The sequence below is a fragment of the Pseudorca crassidens genome, chromosome 8, assembly GCF_039906515.1.
Source record: "Pseudorca crassidens isolate mPseCra1 chromosome 8, mPseCra1.hap1, whole genome shotgun sequence".
NCBI lineage: Eukaryota > Metazoa > Chordata > Mammalia > Artiodactyla > Delphinidae > Pseudorca > Pseudorca crassidens.
The window spans coordinates 101,297,858-101,310,847 of record NC_090303.1 but is presented as its reverse complement, the minus strand read 5'-3'; the positions used below and the strand labels follow the sequence as shown (position 1 = coordinate 101,310,847).

Sequence of the window (12,990 nt, the reverse complement as noted above, 5' to 3'; positions counted from 1 at the left end):
GCCCACGGTGTCCCAGCCCCATCTCAGAGGGAGAAGGGGTGCCGGGAAGCAGGGGCCTCACACTCGCCTGGGCCTGGCCCCCTGGGGTGAAATGAGGGGCTGTGGCCTCACAGCCCCTCCAGTGTCACAGCAGCGCCACTCGAGTGGGGAGTGGCATGGGAGAGGCCAGGAAGCAAGGAACGGGTTCCTCAGCTGTCTGGGTGACAGCGGGGACCCAGTGCTGCTCCCGCCGGAATCGAGGCGGCTCTTTCTCTCAGGTGTGGAGCAGAAGGGCACCCGCACAGGGGCCAGCTTCGCGCCCCGCGTGGTGAAGGCCCTGGAGGTGTACACAGGAGGCAGCTGGAGTACCTGCCCAGAGAAGATGAAAGGGGAAGTGGGGCTCAGACCCTAAGAGGCCCTGAGGGGAGCCGCCCCCAGCAGCCCCTCTTACACCGGGAGGGGCCCATGTTCCGCACCCACAGGGCCCTCCATGCCAGGCCCTGGCTGGCTCCCCGCCCCGTGCAGGAAGAGGAAACGCTGCAGAGGACAGTGTCTGCCCTTGAGAGCTCAGCGTCTAGCCAAGGACAAGCCTCCCCGGGCAGAGGCAGCCCTTGATGCAGAGGTGGGTGCGCCAGTGTCCATGCAAGATGCGCGGCAGGACGGGCTTCACCTGCTCGCTGGGGTGCCCAGGTCCATGCCTGATGGGTGGATCCCACCCCCTTGGGAACAGGTACGGGGTATTGCCACCAGGGGCGGTAGAAAGGGTCGCATACCTCTGTGATGGGCTGTAGGCCCGACCCCCAAACCCTGGGAACCCAGGGGGCTCGCCAGGAAAACAGGCTGGCCTGTGAGAAGAACCTGCAGAAGCGGCATCACCCAGCCTTCTTTGGGTGGGGCTCAGCACAGAGTACAGGTGAGGGGTTCCACGTGCGCGGCCTGTGTCTGGGAGCGCTCACTTCCTAGCGGTTCTTCTTCTCCAGGGCCCGAGGCTGCGGTTACAACGGCAGGCCCACCCCGAGGGGCTTTCGGGGGAACTGAAGCGCACTTCAGGGAGGGCAGGCAGAGAGAACCACCTTGAGTACCTGCGCCGATTTCGTCACCTTCTCAGTCGGCTGTGCTGACAGAGGCAGTCCGAGTAACCAGACTCTCTCGCTCCTTGGGGCCACAGCTCTCGCTAGCAGGGCAGGCAGCTTATCCAGCCACTGGGGGCAGATCCTAAAACGGCTGCTGCATTCGTTTTCTCCAGCCTGCCTCTCCCAGAGAAAGAGTAAGAAGTGAAAAACCGCTAATTTGCATTTATATAGCATGACATATTTGGGTAAATTTTATTTCAGTAATTTTCTTGTGTGCTATCTTTGGTTTTGGCATCAGGGTGATGGTGGCCTCATAGGATGCGTTTGGAAGTGTTCGTTTCTCTGCAATGTTTTGGAAGGGTTCCAGAAGGCTAGGTGTTAGCTCTGCTCTAAATGTTTGGTAGAATTCGCCTGTGAAGCCGTCTGGTCCTGGGCTTTGGTTTGTTGGAAGATTTTAAAATCACAGATTCAATTTCAGTGCTCGTAATTGCTCTGTTCATATTTTCCATCTCTTCCTGGTTCAGTCTTGGGAGATTGTACCTTTCTAAGAATTTGTCCATTTCTTCTAGGTTGTCCATTTTATGGCTGTGTAGTTGCTTGTGGCAGTCTCTTATGGTTCTTTGTATTTCTGCAGCTTTTCCTTTTTCATTTCTAATTTTACTGATTTGGGCCCTCGCCCTTTTTTTCTTGATGAATCTGGCTAAAGTTGTATCAATTTTGTTGGGTAATTTTTATTCCAGTAACACAGAGGGCTTTGCTAGATGTTGAGAATATAAAGACCAGATAACCACAAGATGTTTCTTTGCCTTTGATGATACAGTCTTGCCTCTGATAAATACCTTCAGTTGGGTAGGGGAAGGACAGGAAGTACTTATAGGACATATGGGCAGGAAGACAAGGACAGGACATGGCAGTGTCACCAGAGTCAAGAGCAGACAGAAATTCATAAAAGTGATGGGCATCAGATCTGACCGAGTGCAGCGTGTTCTCGCCGCAGCCTCCCGTCGTTGACCCCCTCGGCCTCACAGGCCTGTGCGTGCCATCCTGCTCGGAGCCCTCTCACGGCCCTGGTATTCACCACTCAAGTCTAGACCCCCGCCTGCCTTTCAGGGCGCTTTGTAGTTGGACTCGGCAATCCTTCCAGCCTCAATCTCTTCCCCCAGCACACCCTCTCTGGGTCTAGAACAGCCCCTGCGACCCCATGAATGTGGCACACTCAGCTCCTATCTCATTTGTCCCAGGTCTGGAATGTCCTTTCCCTCTGACTCTCCAAGGAGAACCCCCCCAAACCCATCTCCCCTGTGACTTCAGGCTGAGCACACTCCCTCCTGTGTAACAGCATTTTCATCACAAATGTCCTTTGCTCCTTCTCTTGCATTCCAGAGCAGGGAGTGATTCCGGAGCAGGGAGTGACACTCAGTCGCCACCTGTCAAGTTTCATACGACCAGCTAGAGGCAGAGCCAGGACGGAAGCCCGTCTCCCAGTGCGTGGGGAGGGTATAGTCTGCACTGTCCCAAGCTCAAGAACTGGCTTCTCTGTGTCTCTTCATAGGAAAATGGAGCACTAGACCTGCTAGTGTGGCTTGAATTCCCTAGCCTTTTCCAAGATCATTAGGAAGCACTTTGGGAAGCTAGAAGCCACACCTGGCCCAAGCCCAGGGCAGTAACTTGTTAGCCAGAAGCTGCAACCTAGGCCCCCAATCCAAGTCTGACATGGTCTCAAATGAGGCTAGAAACCCCTCATCGCCTCGGCCCTCGGCCGCTTCCAACGCTGAGGAAGCAAACCCCGCCTCCCCGCCTCAGTCTCCCCTCCCCCACAGGCCCAGCGCCTTTGTACACTTCATCTTTTAACAACAGACATCGATGGTGCTTTTGAGGGCATACATTTGACTTCCTCACAGAAGTCAACGGAAGCAAACGTCTCGAACTAAATGAAGCTCTAGACCACCCAGACATTTTCAACACTCACAACAGTTTAGGAGTTTGAGTCACTCATTGCAAAGTTAGGCTGACAATTTTTGAATATATTTTCCACCTTTTATTTCCATCTGTATCATCCATTTTAAAAGAATGACAAGAAAAGATTTCCACCCATTCAAACTGGACTGCTCTCCAGCTTTGTTGAAAATGATTCCTGAAAAAGCTGGAGCATTTCGGCCAGCCCCCTGACGGCAACCACGTGGCCCACCTGCCCTGTCACAGGGGCTTCCGGTGACTCCCGGAGGCAGGGAGAGCCTTGGGAACACACCTGACACTTGATTCATCCAGCACCCGGCTGCTGCCGGCTGCGTCCTGGTGCTGGACAGGCTTTTCATGTAATACACGTTTACGGAGGGATGCAGGGTGCAATGAGAACGGTTATTTGAGCTGTTAAGAGGCTAACAACATACCTTTACAAACAGTCTTCCGTAATATACCCAAGAAACCCTACAAAGACTTGGAGAAAATATACCTTAATTTCTGACAGGTATCTTACCTTAGCCAGCAGTGAATTTAATAGGACAGAAATGCATCTAAAAATGCTAATTAAAAATAAGTTGCTTTGGTTAGCATTTGAGACTTTACCATTTAATAAAAGATTTTATTTTTGTAAAGAAGAGCTTTGAATACATATATCTTCTGAATTTCAGCCTGGAATCTCAAGTGCCTACTTTACTAAGCTAAGCACAAAACACAGACGTTTCAGGCTGAGGGCGTCTGCCACCGTTTGGTGTGGCTGTGGGAGCCGATGCCTCATCATCAGGCCCCCCAGAGCACCTGCAGTGGTTGAGGATCTAAAGGACATTTTCGGGACGGGGCAGAGAGGCTGAAGCAGGAAGGCAGAGCTGCATCACGGGAAGGAGGAGACGATCGAGCAGTGGGCTCAGGAGGGCAGGAGAGCAGGGCAGGATGAAGAGGAGACAGGGCCCGCTTTCGCTCCCATGAGCTCCTCCTGGATCCCTTCCCTAGCAGCCACCCTATCCCAGTCCTTCCCATTTCTGGGTGGGGAAAAAACAGAGCAGGGAGGCTGGCATTAGGGTTGCAGAACCTGAAGGCAGCTGGGAACTGCAAGATCTGGCCAGAGGCAGCTCAGTTCCCAAGACGGACCCTGGGGACCGGCACCTGCCCCCCCCCCCCCCCGCCGGACCCCACCAAGTCTCTTACTCTTTACATCCCTGTTCCCCGCCTACCCCTCCCGCCCCCAGGTAGGAAGCACTCTGGAGCAAAATCAGATAAAGCGTAAGAAAAAAAAAAAGACCTGCATTACACTCTTCATAATGATAGAATTTATGAGCAGAAACTTAGTGCTCACTTCTGTTCATCACTTAGTTTCTCTTTGTTGCTGTCTTTATACTTTCTACATAGGATAAGTACTCTGCAATAATAATTTCTTCGTCTTCCAGAGTTGAGTCAAGGTAATCTTCTTCATGTTCTGGAATATCTTCCAGGATTTCATTCACAGCCTCTGTCTCCATATCTTCATCTGTTGAGGCGCTAGAGGTCCCTGCAGTAAAGAAGTGCAGCAACAGGGGAGCTGAGGGAGGAGGACAGAAAGAGAAACCTCCACGGGGACCAAAGGGACCCACGTCAGCTCCAGCTCGGCCCTCCCGCGCCACAGCGCCCGAGCAGCCCGAAGCGTGCACGTCTGCGAACGCCCCTCGCCGCCCCCGCGAGCCCTTGCCGCCCCGAGCCCCGCCTGCCGGCTTCCGCTCGAGCAGACAGTCCCTCCCGTCGGTCTTCAGAGATCGCAGACCCACCTGCAGAATCGGACGGGGATGTGGGTGGCGTTGCTGAATAATCTTCCGCCGAGAGCCGCAGGTCAGAAGGAAGACTTCCACCGTTGTGAGCGAGGGTCTGAGCCGCCAGCTGGACGTTTCCCCGGAACACCCTCAGGGCAGCCTCAGCCGCTGCCGCGTCGAAGCCCATGTACACCAGCTGGGAGAAGGCAGGACGGCACTGGCGAGGGCCCAGGCCACACGGCACAGAGCGCACCCGGCACTCCCGCCCCCACGCAGAGCCGGGAGAGCCAGGTCTCGGGGGCACACGTTCCCAAAACCCACCGTACGCATGTACCACCGGCCTTCCCGCGCTAACGTGCACGTGAGGCAGCTTGGAAAGGAAGGAGGAAGACCTGAGGCGGCCACGTTGGTGCCCAGTCGCCTCAGAAAGGCAGCCGGCTCGCAAGCCAGAGGCAGCGCTGCGTGCACAGAGCTCGTTGTCGCCGGGACCCTTAGCTAGGTCTCTGCAGCACACTAGGCAGGCTAACGTGACGGGGGGCACACGTGGACATCCCTGCAGGTCACAGGCAGGGGAACGGGAGGTGATGCACCAAGAGGCGTGTGTAGGAAAGAGGAGAAAAGCCCGAAGAAAACCTTCCCACAGCTTCCCTGTTTCCTACTCTGAAGGAAATGCCTGTGCCCCGCGTCCACCCACTGCAACTGCTGCACGGAGGCTGCACCCTCGGGCGGGCTGGTCACACCTGGAGCCCCGGGAGCCAAGGGCTCGGCCCTGCCTGGCCGCCAGCCTTGTCCCGCCAGCCAGTCCCACACGAGGCTGTGCGGGCGGAGAGGGGCACAAGGCGCTTGCACTCACTTGGTCAATGGTTTCCCGAGAAGGACTCTCCTGATGGCTGTTGGTTTCCGGACCAGAATCATTTAACCACCACATCTGAGGCTGACTGAGCAGAATCTAAAAACGTACAGGGACACCCGTTACTCATCACTAACATCCGCTCGGTCACTCAGGCAGAGACTGAGCACCTGTCACGCGCTAGGCAGGCACAGCCGTGGGACACACGAACAGGTGTAGAAACTGTGGTGGACGAGGCTCAGGGTGCTGTGGAAGCAGAGAACGGGGACCCCTGAACAGGCTGCGGCTGGAGAGGCGGCTGTTCAAAGGCGGCTCCCGCCAAAGGTCGTGTCTGAGTTGAGGTCTGGAGGATGAACAAGATTATTCAGGCAAAAAGATCGCATCTGAGGAAGCAGGAAAGGATTTGAGAGAGCAGGCGGAAGGATTCCAAGAAAACACAAGCTTGTTGCAGCTCAGCCTTAGGGGTGACAAGGTCATAAAGAGCTATAAACGGAAAGCTATAAGCAGTCCAGGGCTGCCCAATGTGACTTCTCTTTGGAAGGTGACATGCTCTAGGTTACAATGTCAAGGAGAAGAGCAGAGTTCTTTGGACCCTTGATTTCTCTGTCACATGATACTTACTCTTAACCTTATAAAGCCCTTTTGGGGAACTTCCTTTTTAACACTGAATACTTCTATATCGATCAAATGCATTTATGTACTATTTGTATAATTAAAAATAAGTTTTGAGCCCCATCAGTCCCTTCACATATTCAGAATTTTTAAATTTCTCTAAGAAATCAAATTAGATATTCAAATAACATTTTGAATTTAAAAAATATATTAATACATATATTTGAAAATTCAGTCGACCCTTGCACAACGCAGGATTTAGGGGCGCTGACCCTCATCGCAGTGGAAAACCCAAGTGTAACTTACTGTGGACCCTCGGTATCCACAGTTGCTCCGCATCTGCAGATCGTGAAGTACTATACATAGTATTTACTATTGAAAAAGGTCCACGCGTAAGTGGACCCACTTATTTCAGACCCATGCTGTCCAAGGGTTAACAGACCGACTAATGGGGACCTCTGAAGAACAGGACGGGAGGTCTTGAGAATAAGAGGCGAAGGCAGGGCAGGCTCCCCACTGCCTGCAGGATTCAGTGTGAACTCCTCAGCAGAGCAAACAAGGTGACGCGGCCCACCTAGCCCCTGCCTACCTGTCCAGCCCCATCTCTGGCCATTCCCCACCCCGCCCCACCTCCAGCAGGTGTAACCCAGGCCTTGGCAACCCCGGGGCTCAACTCCCCCGGCCTCATGCTTCAGCCCTTAGCGCTGCCCCCGCTTCTCCTCCGTCTGCCGGGCCCCCTCCCGTGACCCGCCCCCCAGCTCAGCTTGCAGCTCCTGCCTCCCCACCCAGTGCTGCGCTCTCACATGGTAGCCCTTACGCCACTGTGCTCTCTGCGTCTGTCTCCCCACTAGCCTGTGGGCTCCCCCAGGGCAGGCGGCATCTCCGCTGAGACTCAGCACAGCGCCTGCCTCATTAAGTATCCTGTCTGCTCCTTGAACAAAAATTGGAAGGATGTGGACCCGGGCAGAGTTACCACTAATTTGGATCCCAACCTGTTTAGTCACTTCTGAGGACTTCTTTAAAAAGCCCCTTTGCCAACATGTACTACTGACTAAATAATAAAACTAAATATTCAAAGAAAACATTTGAATTCAAAAAAATTACATTAAAACTTCCATCACCTTTCTTCCACCTTACTGTTAAACTCCCGCTGCAAACAGAAACCTCATCAAAGTTCCTGCCCTGCGAGCCCTGCGGAATCGTGGACAGGCACTGAGGTGGGTGCGGCTCGTCACGCTGGCTCTGCCACTGGGTTCGAGAACAAGAGAGTTCCGACCCTTAGATCCAAACCAGGAATGAAGAGGAAGGCCTGCAGCCGTGGGGCTCCTGGCGTCAGGAAGGACAAAAGAGCAGCTTCAATGAAGAAGTGGAGGGGTGGTGCCTGGGCCGGGAACAGGGCTGCTCAGGGAGGCCAGATGCTGGGGAGGGGTTACCTGCAGGGACTCCTCCAGGTTCCCGCTGGCCTGGTGGAGCGCCTGCTTGGCTGCACGAGCGGAGTAGCCCATTCCTTTCAAATAGTTTATGTTCTCCAGGCGGCGTCTTTTCTTCTCTTTTTCCTCCTTCCTTATTTGGTCCAATTTCTTTAGGAAAACAGCAGAGTTACCAAGTTAGGGATTGCGGTTTTGTAGAAAGCCTTCTCAATCCATGCTCTATAGGAGTCTCAGGGTCACCAGGCAAAGTGAAAACCACAAGGTGAGGTGACCTTCTCTCTCCCCGTCCCACCCAGCATGAGGGCCACTAGGGCAGAGACCAGGGGTGTGCTGCTAGCGGGGAAGCCCAGCGGGAGCCAGAGACGTCAGGCCAGGGAGGGAAGAGAGCACCTCGGGGACCACCACCTGGCACCAGAACAGGCCCCTGGGAACCAGCAGGCACATCCTGAGGACCCCCGGAGAGGTGGACGTGCCTTCTTCTAGGAAGCAGGGGGAGGAGCTTCCTGCATGGGTGGGAGGGCTTCTCAGCCTCTGCTGAGTCACCTGGGATCTTACCGAAATGTGACTCTGAACGTGGGGGCCGTGGAGGGGGTGGGTGGGTCCTAGATGGCGCCCAAGCTACCGATCCACCCACCACTCCCTGGGTAGTAAGAACTTAGTCCACTTAAAACCCCAAGAATGCTCAATGCCAGGTGACAAAGGTCACCTACCCCCGTGGTTCTCAACCCCGAGGCTCAGGTGCCTGGCGTTGCTCCAAGAGCCTGAGGAAGGCCACAGGTTCAGTCTCTTCTCCTCCTCCCACCCCAGCCCTCATCAGGAGAGTTCTGAGTTTGTTTTGAAAGCAAGTATCACTTTATTTTATTTCTATTTATCTATTTATTTTCTGGCTGAGCCGTGCAGCTTGTGGGATCTCAGTTCCCCGACCAGGGATCTCCCCGGCAGTGAAAGCGCCCAGACCTAACCACTGGACCGCCAGGGAATTCCCACAAGTATCATTTTAAAAGGATTTCTGCTGATTAAAACAATAAAACTAAAACAGGTTTGACAACCACTAACTGAATCCAACCTCATTATTTTGCCAATGAGAAGACAGAAATCTCTCAAGACAGTTAGGTGCCCCAGTCAAGGTCATCACCGACAGCAGAGCAGAGAGACAGCTTCTGCACATTCTAGAAACGGTCCGCCCTCGGCCCAACACAGGGAGAACAGCAGAGAAAACAGCTTTTTCCTTTGATGTATCTCCTCCTACCTCCATGGTTCAGTCCAAGCAACAAGGGTCCCCTCTACATTCTTATAGCAAGAACACGGCCTCACCTCTTAGGAGAAGAAAGGAATCCTCACCACGGAACCAAATACTCCAAGCTGGTAGTAGGACTAGGCAGAAGGGGTGACTGCCCACAACATTTCCTGGGATGAAGACAACCTCAGCCTATAATTTCCTGTTTACAACAGTGGAGAACCTACCTGTGAGCAAGCGGGGCTGACGACGGCTGGGCAGCTCTGCCATCCCGCTGCCCACCCCCTTCCCCGGGGCTGTGGTCCGCACCCCCACCGCGCCCTCTAACTGCCTCCTCTGGGCCAGTCTCCGAGACTCCGAACCCTTCTGCACAGGCCCGGCAGCTCACGCACCTGCTCCAGTCCCGCAGCAGCCCCTCCCCACACCCAGTCAGGCACCAGCGCTCCTGAGCTCCAGCTCCCAGGCCCCGGCTCCGCCTCCCAGCTGACCCTTCCCGCTTCACCACAAGACCCACGCAGGCCGGCGGAAGTAGTCCGTATCACTCACATTTCCACTTTGATTCACACGTACACACCATGTAAGATGCCTCTACCCCGTCCCATCCTCTGCTTGCCATTCCAGCCTCTTCCACTTATATTTCAAAAGGCTAATAAGAAGGACAACTAACATTGAAGCAGAGAAAGACCCTCCCAGCCAGCCAGCCAGCAGACGCGGGCCTCAGAGCTGACACAAAGTTGGGGCCTCAAAGAACACTTTTTTCTTATTACAAATGCCTAAGTCAGTTTTCTCTTAACCATGTAGATACACATGATATTTCTCTTTATACTAGAATTAGGAAAATAAAATAAACCAAGGAAATGACAATAAGCATTGCACTGCGAAGTCTTATCGACACAGTAGGGTCAAATGTTGTGAGAGAACTGGGTTCTAAAGTCACGGCTGTGTACAGGCAAAAAGACTGAACATCCCTTAGGAAGGCCACCACGCTGCCTCTCACGGCCTCGGAACACTTCAGCACTGTCAAGTGACCTCAGTTTCATTAGTCTGTTTCTTTTGCCAGATGAGAAACTGGCCCGTACTCAGGGCCACGAGGTACAAAAAAGCAAACTTTGAGGAATCACCTATTACCCTCTACTCAGTGAGACGTTCAAACCCGGAGCTTCAGAAACTGAGAGGACAGCAGATTCACGGGAGCTCACACGCAATGGGACTCGGAGCTGGTCTTCCCATCAGCCACCCCAGCTGTCCCTAGGGTGTGGGAAGCTGACTAGTTCCCCAAGTAGGCCCTGACCAGCCTAAGCTAAGCAGACAGGCTCAAGCCAGTCAGATCTTGACATTCCCCTGGCCACGGCGACTGGCTCAAAGGTGGCCAATCAGTGAGCAGCTCAGAACGTCTCTGAGGATTCTGGGACCCGGACCATGCTCTTGGTGTGATGGGATGACCCCGGTAACACGGAGGAGGCAGAGAGACAGAAACTAGAACTCAGCGACAGGGCGAAGCCACTGAATCAACTAACCTGAGACCCAGCCCTCCTCTGGGCTCTTTACAATTAAGTAGGCCAGTGAATCCCTCCCTTACCCTCTGTATTGGGCGTTTAAGCCAATCTGAATTTGTTGCCTTCAACCAAAAGCATCCCAACTACATATCCACTGAGTGGAAGAGTGAGCAGGGTCAATTGCCCTATATACTCTGTTGTTTTTTTATTTTCTCCAAGGGCTTATAGTTTAATTCATTAAATGCACATCTGATAGGACACTACTATTTTTTAAAAAAAACTTATTTTTGCTACTTATAAAAAGTTAGGAAGTGAAGTGGTAACGTTTACCATTTTATAGTATCTTTTGGCTTTTCAGAACCTTCTGTAAAAACTCAGAATGCTATTCTCAGATGGGAATTAGAAAGTTCAGGAGAAAACCAGAGCCTTAGTTCAGGTTTTGCCACCAATTTGACCCATGACCCCAGAAAAGACAACCTCTGAGCCTGTTTTCCTCATTTGTAAAACTACCATGTTCGATATGGTAACATTCCTTCCAACTCTGAAATTCTAAAGTTTTTTTTTTTAACTGTACTTATCTCTAATTGTTTTAAATGATTATAGTTTTGAATCTTTGCTTTTATAACATAATGTTAGTTGTTCATATGATTTGACTCATGTTTCCAGGCAAGGATGACATCCTGAACTGTAACAATGGCTCCCTGGAAAACACAGACCCCTTTAAAATGGTTTCCAGAAATATACTGTGATTAAAAAAGAGAGAGAGAGAGAGAAGACTGCTTGGATAACTGTACTTATGAGCTACCTGCCACCATAGCAAGAATAAAATGAAGGAAACTGCACTGTCTGAAAACTGATGCAATTAAAAAAGACAAGTTTTTCTCCTGACTTCCGAGTCTGAAGCAATAAAGAGTTCCTTGTTAATAATACCTAGTACGGAATTTTCTTTTTCTGTTCTTTCATATCTGAGAGCTAAGGCACTTTGGAAATAATTTTGCTATTGCCTCAAGTTTCACACCTACTCAAAGGCAAAGGCCTCAACCAAGCGTTGCCAAGACCACATTAAGGTACCTCTCTGCGGTTGGTGATGTGGGCAGCTGCGTGGTCCACGTTCCCGTCACATGCCCTTAGGCCAAGCCGAGCTTCCTGGGCACTAAATCCCAGCTGCATCAAACTGTGAACTTTTGATGGATCAATATATAGCTCTTTAAAGAGCTGACATGCCTACAGACAAAGAAAAATATAAGAATCATGTAACCATAGTAACATTAAAGCTTAACACAAAGCTAAAACCTAAAGGAAATTGGATTGTACCCAGTGTGAATTAGGGTGTGTCAGATTTTAGATAAAACCTCTAAATGTGACCTATTATCAACCAGTGCAAATGCAAACAGACAACACCCTCTCTGCTCACGTGACTTATATGCAGGATAACATGAGAAAACAGGCTGAGGATTGTGGGAGGGGCTGGTATCCATTATCTCCTCCTTTTTGGTAATAAAGTCCCCTGAATTTGAGCTGAGTGTAGCCAGATGGTCTAGGCCAATGGCATGTAGCAGAAATGACAGGAGCACCTCCTGAGTCACCCCTCTAAAGAGGCTTGCCCCGGACTCTCTCCCTCCCTCTGCTGGCTGGAAGAGGCGCTGACAGGACACCAGCTGCCCCACCGCCCTGGCTGCTCACCTCTACAGCCAGATGAGAGAAACGGAAACTTCTAGCCAATTAAAGCCACTGACTTTCTGAGGTTTCCTTATTACAGCACCTTGCCTGTACTCTCGCAAATACAGACGTGTTTACGGTATATGTGAAGGAGGGACTGGGAGGGAGGTGCACTTTCCTCACCAGTCACACACCACTGAGTTCATGAAATACTTAACTTCTGGGGATTAAAAAACTAAGTAGGTGAAAATGGTCACAACTTTGGAGCATCCATTGTCTTACCTTGTTGAGATAGTCATAAGCCTCTTCACCATTTCCACTGTGATAATTTCGGATACCTTGAAGCAAGTAAAGTCTTAAAAACAAGACTTTCTCTTTTCCACAATTTCCCTAGAATTATTGGGGGGAAAAAAGATAAAACTGTCTTATTTCTCATTACAGGTCTGTAATACTGACATTTATAATTCCCTTCATCTCCACAGGGGCAAAATGGCATTACTAAAATGTTTCTATCTTCACCATTGCTGATGGCAAAAGTAAGGATCCCAGGGTACAACGGCATCGCCTGTCCCAAACAGAACACCTACCTCCAGGTGCCCAGGACAGGGGCCCCCCTCTGGTCAGGAGGAAAGTATGCAGAAGCCCAAACCAGGAATATCTCTTATGTTGCCCTGCAATTCCCAAGCAGAATTCTGATGACCTGTGGAAACTGCCTGAGAAAAATCCTTATTCAAAGCCCAGCTCTGGAGCTGTGACTCACTCATGTGAACTGTCACTGTTGAAAATGTCTATTTTCTGCATTTAAACCTTTCATTAGACTCTAATGAATACAGTCACCAGCTCTCTCGGTCACAGTGATCAATGGGTTTCTGTGACTAGAAAACTGTTTTCCTCTGGTCACAGGCTAACTTATAAGATGTTTAACAATCCCCTTA

General features: G+C 51.5%; 1 protein-coding gene across 2 annotated transcripts in view; it reads right to left on the bottom strand.

The window, feature by feature from the left end:
• Window positions 1-3,067: 3,067 nt before the first annotated feature.
• NUB1 (negative regulator of ubiquitin like proteins 1) overlaps window positions 3,068-12,990 on the bottom strand; it is a 28,034-nt gene continuing 18,111 nt past the window's right edge. For both annotated transcript variants that reach the window (XM_067747481.1, XM_067747482.1), the window contains exons 10-15: window positions 12,338-12,445; window positions 11,468-11,620; window positions 7,667-7,813; window positions 5,625-5,720; window positions 4,790-4,967; window positions 3,068-4,536 (exon numbers count right to left, since the gene is read on the bottom strand). In XM_067747481.1, coding sequence (XP_067603582.1) covers window positions 4,358-4,536; window positions 4,790-4,967; window positions 5,625-5,720; window positions 7,667-7,813; window positions 11,468-11,620; window positions 12,338-12,445 — 861 coding nt within the window. In that variant the 3' untranslated portion in view covers window positions 3,068-4,357. The remainder of the gene's footprint in view (window positions 4,537-4,789; window positions 4,968-5,624; window positions 5,721-7,666; window positions 7,814-11,467; window positions 11,621-12,337; window positions 12,446-12,990) is intronic.